At 48.1% G+C, this 24,261-nt stretch overlaps 1 protein-coding gene and 1 long non-coding RNA gene across 3 annotated transcripts in view; one reads left to right on the top strand and one right to left on the bottom strand.

Moving 5' to 3' along the window:
* The window catches only part of LOC118510324, a 31,956-nt gene extending 8,789 nt beyond the window's left edge, over positions 1-23,167 (top strand). For both annotated transcript variants that reach the window (XR_004905995.1, XR_004905996.1), the window contains exon 3: positions 22,800-23,167. This is a non-coding gene — a long non-coding RNA (uncharacterized LOC118510324). The remainder of the gene's footprint in view (positions 1-22,799) is intronic.
* On the bottom strand, positions 162-23,341 carry LOC118510315. Its single transcript, XM_036051953.1, has 5 exons — positions 23,161-23,341; positions 2,748-3,208; positions 1,662-2,648; positions 1,137-1,596; positions 162-1,070 (listed from the first exon to the last, which is right to left on the bottom strand). Exons 1-5 carry the CDS (start codon positions 23,239-23,241, stop codon positions 414-416), a joined length of 2,646 nt encoding a protein of 881 aa, XP_035907846.1. The 5' UTR covers positions 23,242-23,341; the 3' UTR covers positions 162-413.
* Between the last annotated feature and the right edge of the window lie 920 nt (positions 23,342-24,261).

Here is a 24,261-nt window from a genome sequence, read left to right as displayed (position 1 = left end):
GCTACTATTCCAAGTGGCGCTAACATCGGCAGCGAGAATCAAGAGAAATTTCTCTCGAGTTTTTGAACATTTAAATCACACGTGCTTCGTTTATGAATTTTTCTCGTTATTTCTCATTCCTTTGCTCGTTCACTACTGCCCCACCTCCCCCAAAACATCGATCCATTTTGTAAACCTGTAATTATCACTTTATTTCTTTTGTTTTCGCACTTTTAAACAGTAAATAAACTATACACAGTAATCTGGCTTATTCGCAAATAAATAATTATCAAAGATCATTGTTCGTCGTTCGGTGCTGTCCCGGGGCTGCTCTCTGGCGTTCCGATCTACCGAACAGACGCATTATTCTGCGCCATTACACCGGCTACGGGTCATCTTATTACCGGCGCTAATAAGTTAATGCAACCAAGCTCTCACGTTCGACAATTTCCATCGCAATTAATAACGGACCAGATCCAATCGACGTAGTTCGGCACCTTGGTGTAGATGCCGAACTTGTTCTGCTTCCCACAGCCATCACCGAAGCTCGTAATACCGTAGATGGTCCAGGGGCTGTTAAGCTTGGTGGCATCGCGGCACAACAGCGGACCACCCGAGTCTCCGGCACACGTATCTATCCGGCCCCGTTTGTGTCCGGCACAGAACATGTTTTTCGTGATGGTGTAATCGTGGTACACGGCCCGGCACCGTTCGTTCGGTACGATCGGTACTTCCGCCTCGTGCAGAATGTCCGTACCAGCGTCATCGTTGTGGCGCTTCTTGCCCCATCCGATGATGGTACACGTGTGCCCGGTCGGGAGAGCCTGATATCGCTCCGGCAGGCACGAATAACCGATAAAGTTTGATCGCTCCACCTCTCGCGGCAGTTTCAACAGTGCCACATCATTGTCGACCGTCTTCTTGTCGTACCGCGGATGCTTTATGCTCAGCTCCACACGAAACTCAATCTCCGTACCGTCCGATTGCTGGAGATTGTGCTCACCCAGCCGCACGAACAACCGCTTCCGTACGCAGTGGGCCGCAGTTAGAATCCACCGGGAAGACACCAAAGTTCCGCCACAAAAAGCCTCCTAAAATGAGCGATAAAAAGGCGCTGTTAGTGAAAGTTCCGTCCGTCTGCAGTCGCCGAACCGTACCTTGAAACGATTCAATATGGCCACCTGCCAAGGCCACTGCCCACGGCGGCTCGTTTTACCGCCGATGATTCGCAGCATGTTGTAGAGATAGTTCTTCTTTGGTTTGTCACGCACCATGGGCAAACCGCAGGTCATCTGCTGTGGCATGTACTCCGGTTGCAGCAAACCACGACGGCTAGAGAATATCTGGGCCGACATCGTGGACGGAATGGATACGCCCGTGTCGCTTCGGCCCAACCCATTCGGATGCGGTCTTCTCGGTCTGTTGGGTCGGGGTGTCGTCGTGGTTGTGGTCGTTGTAGTGGTCGTGGTGGTCGTAGTCGAGGATGGTAGAATGACGTTGCGACTGTTCTGGTACAGCTGGTTCCCGATCCACTCCTCGCAGAAGCTTCCCTCGGTGTAACAGTAGGCGATCTCTCGGATGACATCGTTCCCACAGAAGGAAGGTATTCGGCAGCGTCTGCAAGAACCAAAAAAACGATACAATCAATCCCTCCTTCAGCATCAGCTGTCGATGATGCTTACTTCAATCGTCTCGTTGTGCACTTGGCCGTACACTTGGTCCATTTGCTCCACTTGGTGTATGGGTTCTCCACCTTGCGGGGCATCTCGAAGACAGCCTTCTCGCGTGCTTTCCGCTGCGCTAAACCAGGTCCCGACTTAAGCATCCTCCCCAGCTGTTCATCATCCTCGATCGAGTCGGAAGATTCCTCCTCAACTTCACGCTTCGCATAACGCCCTTCGCCCATGTCCGTGGTCGCCGTGGAAAAAGATTCCAACAGCTGTTTATACTTCTGCGTGCTGGTGGAATCATTCATCATCTTGTCCTCCACCGTTTCGGTCGTGTGTTGAAAGATGGCGGCGCCATAATTCCTATCTAACCGTTCCGATCCTCGATGTTTGCTCCCGTTGCTCACCGGAACAAATGGACGCCATTCTTCCTGCTCGCCAGTGTCGGGATATTCTTCACCCTTCCGATTCGAGAACCCCGTTCCATCGCGATAAAGATGATCGTAGTAATCCTCAAAGTAGTCGCTCAACTTTGACGGTTGCCTTCGCGGCAGATGATACTGGTGCGGTTGCTGATGTCTGGGATACTTAACAAACTTATGGGAGGCCGTTTCGTAGCCATTGTCGTAATGGGGTGCCAGTGACAGGGCGGGCGAGAGAATGCGCTTGTCATCGAAATCGTCCAGATTGATCAGCAGCGGTTTGCCCTTAATCATCTGCGAGAGCAGCTCTTCCTTGCGATGAAACGCCGGATACTTCGAAGCGGATGGACTTTTCAGTATAACGTAATCGGTGTCACTGTCCGAATCGTCCAGCTCGTCGTCCTCCTGGATGATGATCTTCTTCTTCTTCTTTTTACCGTGCTGCTGCAGCTGCTTCTGCACGTGCCCATCGAAGTTGACGATCGTGAACTGATTCAGCGGAAGTGCCGGCAAATGATACTCCTCCTTCGTATCCTCGATGTGGACGGTCGGAATCGGTGGAATGTGCAGCGGGACACAACTGTTGGACAGGGGAGAGAAATAAAAACGAACAAACAATCCGTTCAGCATTACAATGATCGGTGGAAATTAATTTCAATTTTAGAACGACTTGCCCTACATGCTTTTGGGACATATCCGTTCCTCGGTCTGGATGTGATTGCCACATTTGCGCTTGGCGATGCAATACCGTTCCCGCTTCTGGTGGCAATAGTGATCGCACGGGCCCCATTTGGTGAACGGTGTGAAGAGATGGGGATTGATCCGACGCTTCCGGTGGTTCCAGCCCGGCTTTATTCGTCGCGGCACCGGATGACGGCGATGCTTAACCACCACCTTCTTCACCTTCCGATAGCTACGATCGATCGATCCATCGTGCTCGGATGAGCCGGCAAATCCGTGGTCAGTTGCCGGTGCCGGTGACTGCTCCGGTATAAACAGTTGTGACTTGGGCGATTGCAACTTCCTCGGTGTGAATTGTTTATCGTCGTGGCTAGCTCGATCGATCGAGGACGCTATGGGTCGTATCAGCAAACTGCCACCGAATGCCGGTGTGGACTGTTGCTGAGGAATACTGTAAGACTGTTGGGAGTGGAGAGCGAGAGAGAGAGAGAGAGAAAAAGAAGATTGTTAAATATTATTTATGCTTCGTACAATTCCTCACAGGAGATCGCAATTTGGGAAAAAGAAAATCCCCCAACAAAATGACAATTGTCTCCACTCGACCTTATTCCGGTCCTTGAATTCCCAGAAATTACCTCCTCAACATGACCGATCCTCCCCTGAAGGTGAACCTCTTTTTCGAAATTGTTCCCCCAAAAAAAAATCCAACAACGATTTGACGGCAGATAGGCCACACGCCCAGAGACTCGCGAGATTGTTCAGGCAGTGTCCAACGGTGGACACTGTTGGTGACCCGCAAATTGCGTGGTGTTCGCGAGTCCACCTTAGCTCCAACTTGTCGCGCACAAAATGCAATCGTTTGTCTTGCTTTCCTTCTCGTCTTCTGCTTCTTGTGAATGGGGCGTTGTTTGGTTCAACTCACCAATCCCCCATTCAATAAGCAACCGGGAAGGCTTAGCAAGATTCATGAATGGAGATAGTACCCACACCCCGTCCACCGTTTCCAACCATCGCATCGAAATTACCGAACGAGCTCCAACTTGCTATTGAATGAGCTGAAGATCTTGCTGGCGATGGCAAACCTTTTCTTCGTTTGCTGTTACAAAATCATACCTCCGGGATGGAAGGTCTTGCAGTCTGCAAAAAAAGGACAACCCGATGGGAGGGAAGCATAAATTTTCAATGTTTATCGAACATTAAACCGTTTAGGCTGTGGCGGCATCGGGTTGTGTGGTAGTCCGGCTGGGCACAATCGGCCCTCTGCTGAAACGGCACGGCGGAAAGCTTCGTTTTATCGTGCCGGCGCGGTCCAGTCCATTACACGCCGTGCCGTGTTTAGCTCGTGGGTGCATTCCTCCACGTTCGGCTTTTTAGTCGAGTGTCATCTTGAAGCCTGGTTGAAAAAAAAGAAGAGGAAGCTAAATGTGTTCCTTTGGCAGCTGCACGTGTATGGGCGTTCGGGCCACTTCTTCTGAACCGGAAAAGGCTTCTTATCTCGCTGCGTATGTGTGAGTGGCTGTATTTGTATGCTGCGTATGTGTGAGTGGCTGTATTTGTATGCTGTATTTGTATGCTGTATTTGTAGCACCAACCCAAGCGATATTCCAAATGCAAACACAGCTCGCTACAACTGCTGCCAATCCCCATTCTCGGATTCGATTCCAATTGCAGACTGGAATGTCCAGTTAAGCTTGCCTGTGGAAGCACAAGGGAAGCGAAGGTGCAAACGAGGTGATGAAGACAATTTCCGTACCATAAAACTACAATTAAGTCACAATCGGGTGACGATAAAGTAGACGAGACTCGCTCAATGCGATCTCGAGATCGGTCCTAGTTCCGCGTGTCCTCCAGCACTCGCTAGCAGGAGAGGGGTTGAAGTCACCGGACACACGCTTAAGATGGCTAGGTAGGTGTGGGTTGTGCTCGTTGGCCGGACTCGATTGTGGTAACCATCTGTGCAGGTGTGTGTGTGTGTGTGTGTGTGTGTGTGTGTCTGTATGTGGTACATAAGCAGGTGGTGTGCTGATGAGGCTGCGCAGTGTCTAGCAACGTGGGTGAGGTCTTGGGTCCTGCTATATGTGGACCACGGGATGATGGAAAGTAACGAGTGGCCAGCGTGTTCGTCATCGATCGCGAACAAACGAACGAACGGACGGACGGAATATGGTTAGTCAATAAAGTCATCTTAGCCTGTTATTCAGCAAGATCCGATTGATTCACGGTCCCGCGAACGGGTAAAGATCTTTGAGAAGCAATAATCTCTTAGGGATTAGACTTTGTTCACTGGCACTTTACCGGTAGGCTGTTTACGGCTCAATTACCGACTTAGGTTGAGCGAGGGTAAGCGAGGGTCGAGTTCGGAAATAGCTTCAGATCACGTGTGTAATACACATCGTAAAAATCAAGAAGAAGGACCCATCGGTGTTCTCGCTGCCCATTTCTTGTTCCAAAAACAATCATCCATTCATCATCTCGCTACGGCTACACCAAAAAACAACCCACATTCGGGTGAGGCACTCAGCCGCCCTGAAGAACTTCATTGATAGTGGAAAAAAAAACTGCAAGCAAAGCAGATCCAACCAAGTTGTAGCAATCGGTACCGATCGAAACGGACGCACGCCAGCAGTGGGTTGCAGGATTTGCATAAACGCTGTGTTTGTTTGTGTTCGCTAGGCCCGGGTCATCTACAACGCAACGTGCCAAAATAGGTAACCTGAACTATAATTTATGATCGGCTCAATTTCTAGGTTATGTCGTTGTCGTTTGCATTTCGTGTGCCCGTTATCGTAAAGCATTGGTCGAAACGTAGCGGGTGTGTGGATGGATAGGGCTTATCTAGGCCACTGATGCCAGCGATGTGAGCGAAGTTCTCTTAGGGTTTCCGTTTAAACTCTCAGTTTCATTTCTAAACCAACGTCGCTTACGCTCCGCTACTACAGTGTGCAATAAATTGAAGCCTTTAACTGTCGATAAATTATTAATATCCTTCTCCGAGCCTAAGACGTTCCGTTTTGGTGCCGTTCCTCCATTCGATAAGACATTATTTATGAACCAAGCAGAATCAATCAGTATCCCCGGAGCCGCGCTCACCAATCGATTCGCCTGTTCGCTAATCCGTGGAAGCGCACATTCGCGCTTCGGCACACAAACATATTTCGATCATAAATTAGTGCTTTTGATAGAACCCACCCGTGGTTTCGATTGCGATTAAACGAGCGTAATGGTGCCCGACCGTTCGCTCTCGCAGCAGGTGTCACGCGGAGCACCTGGAGATCTCCCGCGCGATCGACGCAACTGTTCGCGCAGTGTAACAGTTTGTTGCAATAAAAACCACTCACAACATTGCATTTGCAAACGCACCTGAGAACGGTGGGTGGTTCGTTGTTGCACCTTTGCCCAGGATCATATATTTCCTAATTAAACTGTAACCGATCGTAACGGCCTGCCCGGTAGGTGACGATGACAGTTGATCGCGGCTGCAATCAGTATTCGCCGAAAGGTCAGCAAAAAGGTAGGGCGGCTGCTACCGGATCGGTTGTGATGAGTTTTTTTTCTCTCGAGAAGTCTTAACAGTAATGCTAAGTGGCTTGCTTGTTAAGGCGCTCCAAGAGCCAGGCGACTTATGCCACTACTAGCTGATAATTATCGTAATTAACAATAACTGATTCTACTGGAGACTCACACGCTTCCAAGGAACTTGGCCGCCGCGTGAACTATGTCATTTCGTGCCGGTGTTCCGCTATCATTAGCGAGGAGTGTGACAAACCATTTATTTTGCAACCAGCACCGCGAATAGTAAATATTGAAATGTCATCCTGATTAAAGTAACCCTGCGGGGGTTGCCATGGCAAGTGCATTCCTGCGATCAGGTGTGTCATTATTAGTAATCTGAATGTAAATTAGTGCTTGTTTACTGTTTCACTCCCGAGGACTTATCCTATTGGCTGGCAATAAAGGCGACTTCTGCAGAAGTCATTTTGGCGAGCTTCTAAGTTGAGGTAGGATAATAACCTGTGGTCACGGAACAAGCGCTACAGAATATTGCTGTGTTATCTCCACACACTTAGATATACAAAACAATATAAATCGTTCCGGCAGACGAGATTCGTGACTAAATGTGCCGCGTGTCCGCTGGATGTCCGTTTATGTTAATGCGTTCATATCTTAAACTTAAAGTTGTTCGTAAGATTAATTTCTGCGGCTGTAATCCTCGCACCAAGCGAAACGAAGCGAAGAACATTGTTCGGTTTTTTAAAACTTAAACCCATATTTATGGACTGCTCCATCCGACCGGTACAAGCTGATAAGCGAAACCGGCCATCATCCGCCATTTTCTGCACACTCCATAAATTGTGCGGCTTCCCCATTCAGTGAGTTCTAGATTTGTGTGGTTTGGGTCGAATTTCACACCCTTCCATTAATGGCTGCAAGATGAGTCAAAATCGGAACCCCCGCAACTAACCACCCGGTAGGGGTAGCTTCTTAAGCAAAGAAATCAGACCAGTTGGCAATAACGACTTCTCCCACGCGCACACCTTTAGTCCCCCCTCCCCCCTCCACCATCTGGAGTGGCACCTACTTCTGGTCGGTTTCGTGCTGGACACCGTTCAGTTTACATCACCGATTCAGGATGGCGCGCGAAACCGCGGCAGACTTCCTGCGGTGTATTTGATAAATTCGATAGCTTAAACGATTTTCAACGAATCTACCTCCCGGCGACTTTCCACCGGAAGCGTAAAATGCATTCTCGCACTGCACGCGTGTGTGTGTGTGAGTGACCAACCGGTATTTCATTAACTCGCGGTACTGTCCCTGGCAATGCAAATTATCTCTGTTCCCGGACAAAGCGCAACCATATGTCAGATATTTATTGCAAACAGCGTGAGTACAAGAGTAGTATCGCCTCGGTTTGCATTAAACGATCACGATCGAAATAGTGTAGCCTGAGGCCTAACAATATACGCCCCAATGTACCGAAATTAACACCGTAAATTATACCCATCCTACCGGAGTTGGTGCAGCAAAGCAGCTGAGGATGATGATCACTCGCATCAGCGCAACTCACCGTCCCCAGCTGACAACTTAACAAACACATTGACACTCGATCTTCTTGGGGGCGAGCAAATAAGCGCTCGACCGCAACGTAGACGCACGCACGAAATTCATTCATAAAAACCTTGTTGCGTGTCACTGGGCCTGCGGGAGTTGCCAATCCTTTCCCTTTGCTCCCTCTTTCCCCCCCCCCTCTCCCTCTCTCTCTCCTCCCGGCGAAGTTTGAATTTATTCATCTCGGCTGCTTTCGGTGAACGCACCGTTTGTTTGTTTTCTGTTTTCGGGGGTGTGTGTTTGGTTTGGGGTGAGATTCAACTTCACACAAAAGAGAGAGAGAGAGAGAGAGAGAAAAAAAGCTGAAAAATCGACCACAAAATCGCGGTGTTACGCAGGAGGAAGGCGAAAGGCGCGAGTTTGTCGCGAGTTTTTTCGCCCACAACCGGAGTGCGGAGTGTTGGGGTTTGAACTTGGGTTGGTGTCTCCGTGACTTGGTCCCCGGTGTTCCCGGGGTGGAGTGATTATAAATCTTCGTTTGACAATCATTAGACTGTTTACGTTTCCGAATGATTTGGCGCTAGGTGCGTGTGTGTCACATGGGGGAACCATATGGTTCCCGCATGTAGGATGGTGGGCACCCTTAGTGAAGGAGGCCAAGTCATTCCAAGTCTCGGTCTATAGTCTCGGATCGGTTCGATCCGGGGGCGAATGTTGACGCGTGAATCCATTACGCCTGTTGGCGGAATAGTTTACCCGGTCGTACACGTATTGTTAACGAATGCTTGATGTGACGCGCGATCCACATAGGTGTGTGCCGGGTTCGCTAGCTCGAGTGCTCTCCAAAACATTGCTCACCATTGTACGATGAAGGGGAGGGTACGGATCTGTTAATGTGCCGATGCGTACGCGCTATTCATCGACGCACGAGACAAGCAAAAACAGAAACAAGTTGTTGGAAGGTATTGAACATGCACTCTGAAGTACGTTCATTTGGTAGTCAATTCTAGTACCTGCACGTCCAACTTCAAATTTGTACAAATAGAAATTATCGACCACTTACGTTTAGCTCAATGTTGCAAACCGAGTCCCCTGGGGGGCACGGACTACTCTTAAACCCTTCACGGTACAAAAAAGGAGCGAAAAACCCTTCGTGGTAACTCCGTGCGATCATTCTCTGCGCCCTTTTTCCAACTTCCAGCCCGGTGACCTGACAGCACCGTGTGAATGATTTATGTGTCCCGCACGAATAAATCATGGCTCCAGCTGGTCTGGGCGGTTGCATAGTGCACACACCGCCAACCACCGTAGTGAGTGTGCGCGTTGTGTGTGTGTGTGTGTGTTACAGTGACACAAAGATTTGCGGCTGGATGCGTGATGCGGGAGGGACCTCTCGGGGTCCAGTGGAGTCATCGGTGGCAAGAAAACGAGTTATGTCCCTTGATGTCGATTGAAGAGAGCCGGTTTTTACGTTCATTCATTCAGTGGATGAAAGAGCTACTGTACCTAGAGGGTGGAACCCTTTGCTAGCGCCCGCTTGTCTAGCAAAGGCCAGGAGACCTCAGAAATAACTCTTTCCTGCGCAAATGGTGAGTTCCTGCTAGATAAAAGGATTAACATTTTTTCACCGATCAATTTGTTAGTTACACGCATTTTGAAACTATTGTCCTACTTAAATCCTATCGAAGTCATCCAGTTATGCCTCCAACAGGCTTTGTTTGTTTTATCACTTTCATCGGCCATGCCATGTACCGATCGGTCATGTACCATGTTGTCCAGTTTATTGGTTGCTGTCGTTTTTTGTTTCGGGCTATCTTCTTCAACTTTCTCTAGGTTTCAATTTTAGTGTTTACCACCGAACTCCTGTCTCCCGGGCCGTCGATTCGCCATTGCCCCCGCCGATTCGCGATCATTTTCTGAATTTCACAACAACAAAATGCGAGAACTCGTTTCCCTAGACATAGCTCTCGGTTCCGGAGCGATCAAGAGCGGATCATAACTTTCCATTTCGCTTGCGATCGCGTAACAAAATGTTTTTTGGGATGAAAAATAAGTTTCTTAAAGGGAAACCGTGAAACACACTGCATTAAATTGGCCGCTTTGTGTAGTATACTCCGCTCATGAGCGGTCTTATAAATCATGCCCCGACCGGAGAAAACTACTACCGCTGCTAACTCCTTCAGCTGTTAGCTTTAGCCGCCGGAATCGGAAAGCCATCGCGTCGAGCAAAAGCGAGAAAGGTCAGCGAATGTTTGACAGTTCCTAAATGTCACCGAAGGTCGGTCAGAAGTAAACAAGCGTCATTGGCGCGTTTATGGCCTACACCGTTTTTCGTTAAGTGTAGTAGATCGTAGACGCGCGTGAATTAGTGAATTAGGAAACTTGCTACAGATGACTTAAATGCTCTCTCTACCACCAGAAACTCACACGCGCGTAGGTCACGACGGACTCGGAAATGGTGCGAAATGGAGAGAAAGTGTAGAAAAACGTTTCGACGAATGAAACGAGATGGCGAGAATAAAATTTATGAGTTCTTTTAGAATGCACGAAAATCTTCACATGATGGGGAAGGTTAGGCGCCATTCACTCGGGTTAGAGGAACTTTTGGGAGCAAGAAGTTTGAGGTCCACCATCTCATCGCAGATCGGCTGTTAAAACCGCCGTCCGATCGAGGCTGCGGAGTGCCAGTGACCAGACGATGGTCGTGTGCTCGCTTATAATTAGCCTTGAACATGACTGCAACATGACATGGGACGATAAGAAAGACAACGGGAGATTCATTAGCACCGAAACGAATTCCTCACGAATGGAATTTACATTTTGACCGCTTGCAATGTTGATGTTGTTGTTTGGCTTTGGCGATGGTTCGCCCGAGGGAGAGGCGTTCTCTGGGTCGAAGAGAAATTCTCGCACGGAAAAGTATTGTAATCCTGGGCGACTGTTGTCTTACAGAAGTGGCACTACAACGCGAGAGTAAATTAATCAATTCTTTCGAGGGGCTTGCGTAGTGTATCGTGTGACACTTAGCAGCACCCGAAGGATATAAATACGCAGATGATCGCCGTTTGCTTGCTCGTTTGCCGGGGCTAGGTGCAAACACACCGGGGTAATGTATGTAAATTTATGCTTCTGGCATGAGAATTCACGCTGAGACATCTTCATAACGCTTGTTAATCCCCGTCAGCTATAACAGCGCATTCTGAAGGTCCGTCTGAATTATGTGTTCAAATATCGTGTTCTTTCGTTTGTATCACTTCGGGCTTAGCGGACCAGTTTTTAAACGCTTCTCCCCTATCTCCTCCCACCCAAGGCACTAGGTGACCGTGTGTAGCCAATTTGTAGCGCACTGTCCAGTCGTGCGCACCGAGCGGCAGTTAGCTGTTGTCTTAATGATCAAATCGGTTGGCGCTTCAACTGCTTTCCGCTTGCCATTGGCGAAAAAAAAAGATATTAGTTGAGCAAAAACTGAGCTACAGCCCTTCCGCCCGAACAGACAGTCCCCCCAGTTAGGGTTTGCGTTTTTTTTTCTAGATCAAAAAGCCGCACGAAGACAGTTGTTGCCTGTCGGCGGCAGTGTTGCGCATTAATGGGAAAATGGTGTTAATTTTGATGCGCTCCGGTTTTTACGATCGCACATGCAAGGGACCACTGGTTGGCGGTTAATGCTGTTGAAGAGTGTGAGCGTCTACTTCTTCCTACCGCTAAATACACAGTTAGACGGCTTCGGTGGATCAGGCTTTATAGTGACCGGGACGCGGATTGGAATTGCTGGAATGTAAGGTTAGGAATAAATTCTGCACGCTCCAGAAGTTGCCTAATAAAATGCGAGATAAATTATTTACCCCAACGAGGTGGCTCGTCGTGTAGTCTATAGGCTTTGTAGCTGTTTTCTATTGGTTATAAAATATATTAAACTCAATTAAAGTATCCATCCCTGGGTAACTGTCTTTCGTCCAAGCTCTCAATCTAAGATATGTAAATGAACCCAAAGTAACTGCTTTTTTTTTTAGCTACTAATCGCTTCCATTGACATTTCAGTGGTCCAAGTTCTTATCAAACCCCAATCATCAATTACACGCGCACCACCTGTCCACGGCTCGGACTCCGCTCATCGTCAATCTAATCAATGCACAGCGTGTCGCCATCCATTCTTCACGCAAGGTTTTTTTTTTTTTTTGGGGACGGAATCAAAATTGTGCATTCGACACTGACTGGCCTCGTCCGAATGGTGCGCTCTCACGATCATCATCCATCCATCATACCGCGCCAGATCACATCCACGACCGGCACATCACGTGCTCACGGGTCCCGCCTGTTTGTATGCTCACCGCATAGAACATAAATCAGCACGAATCCAATCAGTGCCGAACGATGGGCCAAACGGAATTCAATCAATCCGGGCGAGCTCATCGACCGGGAAAGCCGAATGATTTATGTAAATGTGTGGCTGTGCCCTCGCTATCGATCGATCTATCGATTTGCTGCCCTGAGAGCTTGTTGCAACCCGGGAGCCCCCCGGTAGGGATGTGCTCGGCCACCGATCCTTGGCTTGGCTGGCTGGCGCCACAAAGGTTCGAGAGTCGCTGTCATTGTGGGGCCGATTTTTAAAGAAAGCGACACGCAAAATTTTCGTTGTCACTGATAAATTAATTTGACAGCTGCATTTATTTCAAACAAACAAAACTGTGCCGCCGTTGGCCACGGCTGCGTGCCGAAAACGGCCAACGTCCCATACGTAGGTGTTACATAAATTTATGAACCCAAATGCTCGCATTCGCGCTTATTCTCTCCGTCTTGCTTTTTTTTCGCACTTGTCGTCGTAGAATGCAGCTTCCTGCGAAGCACATCGAAGATCGTCCCGAAAGACACGGGGGATGTTTGCCGAGTTTTGCAACATTTCCTGCCAACATCTGCCTATGGTTCGCCGTGGACTTTCGTAATCTCGGACTTTATCTACACACATAAAATCGAAGATCATTGCAGAAGGCAAAGAAAAGCTTAGCGATCCTCTGTTTGTTTGTTTGTTCACCCGATCGCTCCACGACCACCAAACAGAACCGATCCGCTGCCATAGGCTGCCCTTTCAACGGCTTCTCCCAGATTTTACGTTTAACATTTCGATTTGCACAAATGGCAATCAAGATCTGGAGGTGCTCGATCAAGATCATGCAACTCTCGGGCCCAGCGACGGTTCACGGTCTTCTTAGCCTCCTCCTCTGCCAGCACATCGGTATCGGTTCGCGACATCGTCCACAGACATCTCGCAGCACAATCTGTGCAAACTCTAATATTTGATCGTCTATCGCCCGACCCGATCGGACAATGTGCAAATGCTTCGGAGCATCGGAACATCGAAATTTGTTTTCGCATTTGAAAGAAATTTGATATCCCCCGATCTTCTTGGCGAAGCAGTGAGACATTTCCGGTTGTGTACGAGTGATGCTGGTGCATATTAAGCGAACTGGTTTTCGGTCGGCGAGAGTTTTATGGTGCAGTGCCCGGGGTTCTCGCGGTTCCCATTTCGTGCACGACGTTCGCCCAGCGTGGAACGAGAGCAGCGAACAATTAACATGCGACTTTTTATGGTGAATTTATGCTTATGACCGTAATCAAATGATAATTTTTCGGAACCTAATTTTTGTGCCGCTGGTTGGTCAATGTGTCAGGAAAAGTTAGCGTGATCGTAGTTTATTGTTTCATCATCGAGGGTTTTTTTTTTGTTCAAGGAGGATCGAGCTTTTTTTGTTGTTAAATTGAATGATTCAATGGTAAGATCATCGGTGGGGATATTGAAGAACCATAAAGGCGTTAGCTGTAAACGCATCTGGATCCACTTCGGAAACGCACTCCAACCAGCGTACGCCACGGGGCAGAACCCTTAAACGTTTTGTAACGATAATCCAACAAATCTAACAACTTCTTATGCCACTTCACCGGCCCTAATCGTGCCTGTGCCGTAAAACGTTACAGAATAGAATAAATAATTGGTATCCAGCCCTCCAAACGGCTACCAGTCGGGGCGAGCAACCGACTCAAAAACCATTATCCACCCAGTTCCATCTGTATCGTCGCTCCGGGAGGGGGATGGTGGTGGTCCTCCAAGAATTTCCAACCGAATAGTTTTCCGCCCGCCTGCATAACCTACGGAACAGATTTATTGATATCTTAATGTTGCTGGTCTAAACAATTCCCCTCATCGGTGCCTGTGTTCCCTTAAGATTCTCCTCCCACTGACAACATAATTCATAGAGGCCAACTCGCCCGGTTCGCCCTCGGCAGATTAATTGATGCGTTCCACGAGCGCAAGGTCTCGACGACGCCCCTAAAGGTAGCCCGATTTTCACTGCGAGGAAAAGCTGAAAAACCACAGCATCAAATGATACCTCTAATAGGTTTTGTATTCGTTTCGTTCGACAACTCGTCCTCCCGCGAGTGGAGGCCATGTGATGTGCGTCTGGTCGTTCGTCGTTACATGATGGAACGGGACGGGAAAAACACCGTAACATGGACTGGGCTGGGATAACCAGGAACACAATCTTCATCCACCAGTGTGTCTATGATTTAGAGGTCATCGATGATGATAGAATGTTTATCCCGCCCCATCCGATCAGCTTAGCGGCACCGGGTCTGAGGTCCGGGAAGATTGAGGAAGAAAACGGTTAATCCCTCCGCTTCTGATGCACATGTCCTCGAGACAAGATCTTCGGTTGCTGTTGCTTGTTCGCATCGGTTCGCCCGACGACTCGACGACAGCGGACAATTCTTGTGCCCCACTAGAGAAGCGGAGATCCATCGTCAACGTTTCATGCGTTTCGTTTCACGTTCTTACTTTTAGTAGCTACTTCGGCTGCTATCAACAACTGCTGCGTCGGCTAAAATCTGAAGACCCTTTAATGCCGCCCTAGCAAGCCATGGAGCGTTCCTCCAGCGTTCCTAACCATCGACACGCTTTAACAAATATGATATATGATCGTGTTTTGAAGAACTCGAACTCGCATTTGATCGATCGATACCCGGGGACCGGGTCTGCCCGATCGCACGCTGTGTGGTCCAACACACTACACTTCAAGATCATCAGCTTCTTCAACTCGTCGCACCTTCTCGTGGACCTCCAGCGCTCCCTGGACGTGTGCATCGCGTGTGCACCAAATGAAGCTGGTGGTGATATTTATAGGCAACGCATTGTAGTCCATAGTTTTCCACCCTCCAAGGCCATGTACACACACACACACACACACACACACACGGCTTGAAGCTATAAACTATGCGCAGTCGCCACCAGATAGACATCTCTCGTGGCGAGTGCGAGTCCCGCGTCAGCAGCCACAGAGCGCGCAAAGCTGACGAGGGTGGTCCGTCCCGGGTCCGTAATCGATTTCACAGCCACTTTCTTCGAAAGTTCCGCACCACTACCGGGCAGGGGGGGGGGGGGGGGCGCCAAGGTTCATAAACAATTCAGCAAGCGTGTCGCAGAAAACCGCATTAGCTACAGCTTTGTGTCACTTGGCTTGAGCCGTTGCAAATTTCGTTTTCCCTTTAACTGCAACCGAGCTCGAGATCAATCAGCCCGAGTGCACTTTCGTTACGCGCGCGAAAGCCCCCCCCCTCCCCCCCAGCTAGTAGTGTGATCGTGATCCGTTCGAAGGGAAGACAATGTGTCCATACCCTGCCCCGGGATACACTTCTATTCTCCTGCAAATGTTGTCATAATGATCACACGCCTTAATGCGTAAACCATGCGATGGCGAAATGTGTTGCTGAAGAGCAGCAAACAACCATAAATTGTTGTCCTGAGAGAGAGAGAGAGAGAGAGAGAGAGAGAGAGAGAGAGAGCGACTCGATAGGCTGGAAGAGATCCGTTTTAATTAAAGCAAAAAACTGCAAACGTCTGACACTCCGTGCACGATATTTGCGGACAAGTGTTTCCGGCCATTAAAATGAAATGTGACTTGCTGGCGAGTTTGAATCCCTCTTTTCCGAATCGTTTTAAGGAAATGTTTTCTCGTTGCGTTACGATCTTTACAATGCCCACCGGGGGCACATTACTACACGTTAAGCTACTTCAGTAAACTGAACACGTTTTTTGACGACACATTTTAACACAATCAGCAGGATGCTCGGGGTGGTCCGCTGTACTATCGGGAGCGTAAATCATACCCTCCGTAAGTGAAGACACCAATCTCCCACTGTGTCACGCATAGTAAGCGCGAGTTCCCTACCCACTGAAAACTCACGCAGTGCAGTAGTGCAGCAGAAGGTACTCCTTTTATCGTTGATGTGGAATCTGACAAAAATTCCGGCACGTCCTCTTCGCCGTTGCCGTCGACCTCGCCACAACGAAAATCGATTAGTATGCGACCACTTTTCCTGCGCCTTTTAGTACAACACCCCCGGTGAAAAATCTCGCATCAGACGCGATGCAATATGCAAACGTGAGGAATGTCAGACCGAGCAACGGGGCACACAGGGCGAAACTACATCTCCCGTCGCCGATCGTGACTGGCACAGGCCGAGAGGGTTTCGTGGAATGTGGGTTTTTCGCCTCCGTGCGCCACGACTCCCCTCCCAGACTTGGCTGCTGCATTCGGTGCGCTAGCCCAGGTTGCCAACTTATTTGAGGAATATAATGGAACTTTCAGGTCCAACGTTTCGTGCGGATCCCACCGATTATTGCGATTATTGTAATAGAAACCGATCCATTGGAACCACCTTTCCACCGGTGCGGGCATGTGACAGCAGCGATCACCTCACCCAGCATTGCCCAGTATACCAGCGCTAATATATTGCGCACACAGTTCTTTTTTTAGGGTGTAACGGCGTTGTTTTTTCGCCCTTCGCGATTCTTCGCAGTCTGCGCCACTGCGGCAGCTTATTGTTTGTGACTGGCAAAGTGTAGGAAGTGCGCGACGTACGTCTCGCAAAATTCAAATCAACCCCCCCTGTGTCTGGGGGGAGATGAATGCATTGGTGCTCTATGCGAACGAACGCTAGATGGGCCGAACGGGCGCGAGCTGCAGCCTGGATGGACCTCTGATGGTTTGCTAATCAAATCGAGCTTCAAATTGTTTCCAACACTCCGTCGTGAACGTCGTGCCGGCGGGCGTCTAGCGGGTTTTCCACGTCAATCTTGCTGGATGCGAATGCGATCTTTTCCTGGTTCGTGTGCTTTGAATTATTATGAACCCATTTGAAGGGTATGAAAATTGTGTTTTTATGTTTTTACACGATGTTTATGAGCGAGAAAACCCTTTCAAACAACACTGCGTCAACTTTCTATAGAACCACCTGTTTTAGTACAATAATTTAGGTTGCAATTATTTTATCTTACGAGCTCCAGATGTTTGCCATTATTCCTGGGATGATAATGTTAAAATTTTGATTAGAATCCTCTTCTCCTTGTTCCTTAGCACTACAACCTCGAAAGGCCTATCCTTTTCTGGCTTTCTGTGACTTGAAATTACCCGTAGCAAGGTAGTCAGCCCCGCATACGGGGAGCCGGTCTGGATGGGATTAGATCCTCGGCCTGCAGTGTGAAGACCTTCGCCGTTATCGCCTATGCCACCGGCCCAGTTCCTTTGAATAGAATATTACCAGTAAAAACACTAGCCAATCTTGCTCAGAAGTGTTGTATCTGATACATCCCAAAACATCCAGTCATCCGAGTGGCTCTATGGAACCCGGACGCAGTGTACATCTAATCCGGTTGCCTCCAACCTATACAGCAACCTTATTCTACCAACCGTAACGAAAGGAGCAGCATTTAATTTCAATTTCCATCACCGTTATTATATCAGCACCCAAAAAACAATATCTTTCTATTGTCCCTCACTGACCCATGTATCCACCATAACATAAAGTAGGTTACAAAACGGTTCCCCATTTGAGCCACAAAACTCCTCAACCCCAACGCCGCTCGTAGTAATTCATGTTCGTAAACAGGAATTGGCAAACCCAAAAACACTCGGCGTTTTTCACCTTTTTCAAACCATAATTTAACCTCCAATTGGCCATTTTCAAGTGCGCTACATAGCGCGGAATCACCCGAATGCTCGCCGAATGGGAAGACAAATTGGCATTTCTTCGGGAAACGGGAAAAGGGTTCCACTTACCCAACCATCATTGCACACACACACACCGGGTGGAACGAATTCGAAATGAAAACGTCATAAAATAGCCCGCTCCTTTGCGAGGTGTATTTATTTGTATTTATTATCGGCAGTATCATTACCCAGGGCCTTTCGAGGTGCCTTCTTCTCTCTGGCCACGAACGGTCGGAAAGAACGCAACCATCAGGAAGTTTATTGACGATAAATTGAGGTTTCAAGCGAACGCGAGAGCGACAGCCACAAACAGAAAAAAGCGTCCCATATTGTGATAAATCATTCTCTCGAACATCATGGAGCTGGGAAGAACGCAAACAGCGCACCAGCGTAAGCGATATGTCAGCAGGTATTTAACGTTTTGTTGAAAAAAAATAACAAAATAACCGAAAACGCACTCGATAAAGAAAAACCAATCGAAACGGGACAAAACCACTCAACCGACACCGAACCGACAGACCGCTCGAGAAGTGGTTGAAAAATGGCAAACTGTTGTGTCTCTACCGAACCTACCCCAACATATTGATCTTCTGATTTCTGTTTGCTGCCGTAGCTCTTTCAAGGGAGGTTGTCATTAAAATTTATTGAAAAGCGATCGCGGCATTTCGCCTTAACGTGCGGTACAGTTTTTTTCCTTTCCATCCTTACGAGTGGCATTTGTCAATAATTTTCACGATCGTATAATTAAAAGAGCTTAATACACACACACGCCCCCCACGGCACATACCGTTGTGCTGCGTGACAGATTTATTCGTTGAGCATTCGTTTAAAAGATGATAAATTTTCCACTTATCTTCTGGCGCGATGCTTAAATCAACAATCTGGCTAAAAGGTTATAGCACGACGCTCGGCCCTCTAGAGCATAAATCATTTTAAATGAATGTATTAAATAATGTACCGTACATTTTACCAAACTAGTCAATCGTGCAACAAATTAGTCTTTGTTTATTACAAAACAACCACACACACACACACACACACTGTTGCAAAACACAGTGCATGTTTCGTTGGGGTCGTGGTAGGAAAACAATTAAAGCGAGCTTACGGAAGACGCCCTGTCTAATCTTAATTGCTCGAATCTATAAACAGAGTTTGACGATCAGCCCCAAACCCAGCTGCTGTCAATCACGCGTGCCTCCCCGTGCAAACGGCTGATAAACATCCGAAATGCATCTCTGGAGCCGAGCATTTGCACCGCCGTAAAGAAATTAATCTCCTTCCATCGCCTTCTAACGTACACAACTTTGTGTGGCTTTAGTGTTAGCTTACCAACTACTGGTCTCTGCACAGTGTAACGGCCGGCCCCCATTTTCGGTCCCATAATTCACCGGGACACCCGCTTCCGAGGGGCAGTAGATAAATCACACAACGGGAGCTGCTGTGATGAGGATGGAACGATTGGAAGAAAAACACGTCCCTAATTGGTGTCCCATGATGTGTCGAATTTCACGCTAGGTTCGATAGTTGCAGGAGATTGGATTGAGGTTTGGCGTTTCAAGTGATGGAAGACAGAATGCACCTGCGATGAGTACTAATTCCAAACGACTTTAAGCTGATCATGCATTGAACAGGTTTTCATATGTTTTACCGGCCCAGTAATGCTTCAACACGTCTCTCATTAAACTCACCAACCCGGCGGGAAAGTTTCGCTGCTTTCCACACGATCCCGCTGGAACCAAACGCTGGAGGATCAGGGAACGAAATTAAGCCACCGAACCGATTCTGTTGTTACTCCATTTTGTTTTTTCCCCTTTTATTTATGATGATTGGCTAAAATTGTTTTGACGTGTTGCGTCTAGCTACAATTATTCCCATCCCGTCCCCGGGTGAACATCACGAGCGCGTTACTCATGCTCAATTTAAATTGCGCCCAACCGCGAAAATGCGTCTCACTTTTTTTTCCCAGCCGCCGGTTCCAACTGTGATCGTTCGGCTCAATTCACCTCCAGTGGACAATTAGTCAAATTATGTTTTATTCTAACAGATGGGAGTTTTGTTTTTTTCCCTTCCTTGAGCTTGAAGGGACATTGCCCTGAATATAATTTCCACCAAAAAACAATTCACACTCAGGGTTGGTTATTAAGTTGCAAAGTGCCAAAGAGACGAGTAGTAAACTTTCCCATCACTAATACGCAACTGTTTGTTAGTAATGTACCGGAACTGGCTGGTGAAAATATCCGCAACAAAAAGCAGACCCCAAAGTTCCAGACGGAACAAAACGGGTCGTGTGCTGAATGTGACGGTTATAGTAAAAAAGGGATTAACTACGGTGCATGCATTAGCACGGTGTTAATTAAAATATAAACAAAAAAACGTAGTTGGTTCATTACAAATATCGTTTATCGCTTTCTCTTAAAAATAATTATTAACCATAAAAAAAATTAAAAAATTGCTGGAAAATAGCCCACGGTCTGATCCAGACAGAAACTTTCCATTACCGATTATTGTAAGTGATCCTCAGTGGGTGCAATCTCCACACCAAAACTGGAACTGGAGCTCAGTCGAGAACGAGCTCCTCAGTCTCGTAGACCTCTGAAGCTCAATCATTCTTGTCCCCCCGAGGTCGACCGATTTCCCATTCCTTATTCCATCTGCGCACTGCTGCCCAAGATGGCAACCACAGGCCACAACCCATCAATCCGTCATAACCCTTTCATGGACTTTCCGACACTTTACCTAGCCCAATAAGAGGTACGCTTTAATGCACAAATCCGCACCGTCGAGGCAGGAGATGGCCCGTGCCCAAGACGCACGATACTTGAACCGGTTGATTGTTCTGCCCATTGCAACATCTTCATAAAAAGTAGGTTCACCGCTTTCCTTGCAGCTGCACCAATCGACAGTACATCGTCGTTTGAACAGCATGAACCTCTGCATCTGTTGCCTTAAGATGATGTTAATCGGATTGGATCGTAAAAGCGAACCCGATCTCCCTGGAGGACCCTCTGGGGGGGTAAATGCGTTCCGGTTAAGGTCAATCATTTGTCATAAAGTTTACACTCGCTTAACACTTAACGAACGGGGGTGGGGGAAATGTCAAAAGCCCTCTTAGGGAGCTATTGTGATCGGATCACTCGCCAAACACTGAGATCGAAGGTGAGATTTGCAGAAAATGCTCCTCCTTCGATCTTGGAGTAGTAATTCGATCCCATGTTAAAGAACCTCTGGAGATTCCATTAATTACTCTCCGGTTTTTCTTAATGATTTTTCTCACAACTCCCGTTCTGTTATATCATGTAAGCCAGAACAAGCTTACAAGGAATCTGTCCGACTTTTCCACCACACAAATAAATACCTTCCTGACGGGGTGGTTAATGCCGCCTCGGTCTCTGGAAATGATCGTACTGTCTACTGGGCGGGGAGATACAGACACGCATAAACCTTACACTAATTCCAGCTGAAGCTTGTTGTGACGGGCGAGTTGACAGATGGACACATTTTACCCTGGGACTGATGACAAACATCAATGTTTTGGGAAGGGAGGGCGAAGCATAACAACGACTACAAACCGGAAAAGCAACGCCGGTCCTGCCCAGCTGACTATTGGAGCAGCAACAACAGACGAAAATTGTCAACGAGAGAGCGAGAGGCCCCATTCGGGGACACTCATTGACGCAATCAAACGAAACGCGGCAGGAGACGCCAATGCGACCTGACCTGATGGGACAGGTTAAATGTAGCATATCATGTTTCGAGACTACACGCTGCTCAACTGCACCGCTGCTTCCGTCTGTGCAGGGCGTGACTTATGGCCGCGTACTTCCTCCGTCATCAGGCGCGGTACTCTGCGATACAAAGGTGCAATCCATTATATTATTTTGCCCGGCTGAAACCGGGTAATTAACAAACCGCGCGGGAGAAAGTTGCGTTGAATAATGAGGGGCGGTCGGCTGGTTTATTTTTTGGCAAGCGATCTTCTTCAAGCTTTTCGGCTTCAAGCCAGACGTATGCTGGCTCTTTAACGACCCTATTCCCGAGTGTTCATTAAAGTGATACACAGGGCTTTTCATAACCTTTAACCAATGTTTGGTGGAATTTCCCCCGCCGAAGGTTCAACAAACTTTAACCGCTCAGTTTATCGGACCGGGCTCGCCCAAGTTCTCTGACGCTCCCTGCCCTCCCCATGAATTGGGGTGCCTGGTGAACGGTTTCAATGGTGGACTTTATTCAAATCAACCGATCCATTGCCGTCAACTCTCCCAGTTTCCGATTCGAGCGTGCTCTCCACCATTGGCCTTTCCCAGGGAATGCCCTGATACGAGGAATAATTAAAAGTTCATCTGGGAATCATCAGTCGCAGTCAGTCCTGCGAATCCGATGACCTGCTGATGGTGCCCCGATTCGTTGCCGACTCCATTGCGAACACAGAACGAACCATGTACAGCAATCCCCAAGCAAGAACCAATTGCAGCTGCATCACGAACTTCATTTTCCTGAGTGCAAATCAGTTCCAACCGTTCGAACTTCAGCAAGCACGGAACGAGAAGGCGGCCAGAGAGCGTGTGACAATTAATTTCTGCTTGTCACGAAACATTTAAAAAAGAAATGAAACGCAAACCGAGGGTGAGATAATCTCGCGCAAAGAACAATCATGTTTAACACGAAACGATCCCGGAAAAGGAGAAATGGACGAAGACGACGACGACGCCTTTCGAGGGTTTTGGAAGGAGAGGCCGTGAGACCATCATTACCCTCCCGTGGCCACCAAATGGGACATGATTAGGTGCATAAATTTATCGACTCATTGCAATTTATGTTGCTGCATCCGTTACTGTTTGTTGGAGAAAACGTGCTGGAGGATCAAGCCCTGGATGGGTCTGTTTGAAGATGAGGAGACCATCGGGCAAAAGTAACACTGCAGCTAGTACTATTTGCATTAGACTAACATTTATGTACACTTTCAGGGTGCACTCCTAACTGCGATCGCAATCCAAACAAAGCTGAAGAAAGGATTAAAAAAGATCAGCCTGGACCAGCACTCTCTCTCTCTCTCCGGGGCTCGGTGGTGTTGAAAGCGGGCAGAAGAAGTAATCCACCGTCCAATATCGTAAAACCGTGGATTCCGTGTTCGTGTGTACCCATTACATGATGATGCTCTCTTATCTCCGTGGCACCACGTCGCTGCACGCCCTACCGACTTGTGTAAACACAAACAGACCGAGTACCGAGGACTACAACTGAACCAGCATAACCTCAAAAGCAAAACAGTAACCCAAACCCGCCGAAAACAGAACGTTCGGGCGCGTACGACGGTCGTGTACTTACCTCTAATGCTGGCACCCATAGGATGATCACAAGAACTGGCAGGCAGACGGCGACTACGGTGGTGTGGCGCACATAACTCATCTTACTGCCAGCAGCTGCGCCACGTTCCTCGTACGTTCACACACACACACACGCACACGATCCCCGGCAGCTTCCGATGTTACGATTGCATAAATCTTCACCGCAGCTTCACCAACACTGACTGACGGGCAGGACACCACGCAATCGGTAGGTGCAATTACACATTGAGAAACGCTTGTCACGGGTAAACTATCTTTACTTTTATCAGCCCTTTTTCCGTGGCGCGCACCTGTGGTGGGGGGGGGGGGTATTTACACCGAAAACAACAAAAAAACACCGTACACTAAACGAGAATCTTTCGTTCCTGGAGACAGACGAGCCTGCAAAGAAAGAATGTAGAAAGGGAGAGAGATAGAGTAGAGTCGGCTCGAAACCATAATCGTTACAAGAAACTGTTGGTTGTCGATAAGATAATGAAGCTAATCTTTGAGTAATCGAATTTCGATGGATTTATTTATCCCAAGCAGCAGGCCCACCACCATAACTCCCCCAAAAAACTCACTCACGCACCAGCTGTCGTTATCAGACCAAAGTGCAGCTAATATTACAAAGTAATTTTGGTTTAAGCTAATGCCTCGAAGAATAAGCTCTGATTCACCAGGAAGGTCCATATCGCGATGCCACCAGATTTACCGCCGAAGCTCTGGCGCTCCATCCATATCATACCGACGCTATGCGGAACTGGCGGGCTGGCTTGTTCCTGGTTACCGAGAATTTCCGCGTTGACTTATCGACCAGCAATGGGAAGCCGACCTTCGCCGATCCCCCTTTCGCCTGGTCGCTAGGGCGAATGCCCTTTAATGTACATGATGCAACATAATTATCCATCCGCTGGGGAGGTTTGCTATGGAGACTATCGGACGGCATTGCGGTTTCCCTTTATTTCCTTTTTATCTATATCCGCCGTTGGTGCTGGCGATGCTTTCCGTTCTCCATTTAGAAGTTATGGCTAAAAATATGCAAACACGATCGTACTTGGAGGATCGTTTACGGCGTGCGAATTTTTAGTCGTTGCCGTTG

The sequence above is a fragment of the Anopheles stephensi genome, chromosome 3 (assembly GCF_013141755.1).
Source record: "Anopheles stephensi strain Indian chromosome 3, UCI_ANSTEP_V1.0, whole genome shotgun sequence".
Taxonomy (NCBI): Eukaryota; Metazoa; Arthropoda; class Insecta; order Diptera; family Culicidae; genus Anopheles; species Anopheles stephensi.
Note: the sequence above shows the minus strand (reverse complement) of the source record. Positions and strands in the feature narration are given on the sequence as shown.

Excerpts from the sequence above, each read along its gene's own strand:
- LOC118510315 (XM_036051953.1), bottom strand. The coding sequence starts at position 23,241 with ATGAGTTATGTGCGCCACACCACCGTAGTCGCCGTCTGCCTGCCAGTT. Across the intron at positions 3,209-23,160 it reads TATGGGTGCCAGCATTAGAG|TCTTACAGTATTCCTCAGCA; the intron begins GTAAGTACACGA and ends CACTCCCAACAG. Across the intron at positions 2,649-2,747 it reads CGGATATGTCCCAAAAGCAT|TTGTGTCCCGCTGCACATTC; the intron begins GTAGGGCAAGTC and ends CCTGTCCAACAG.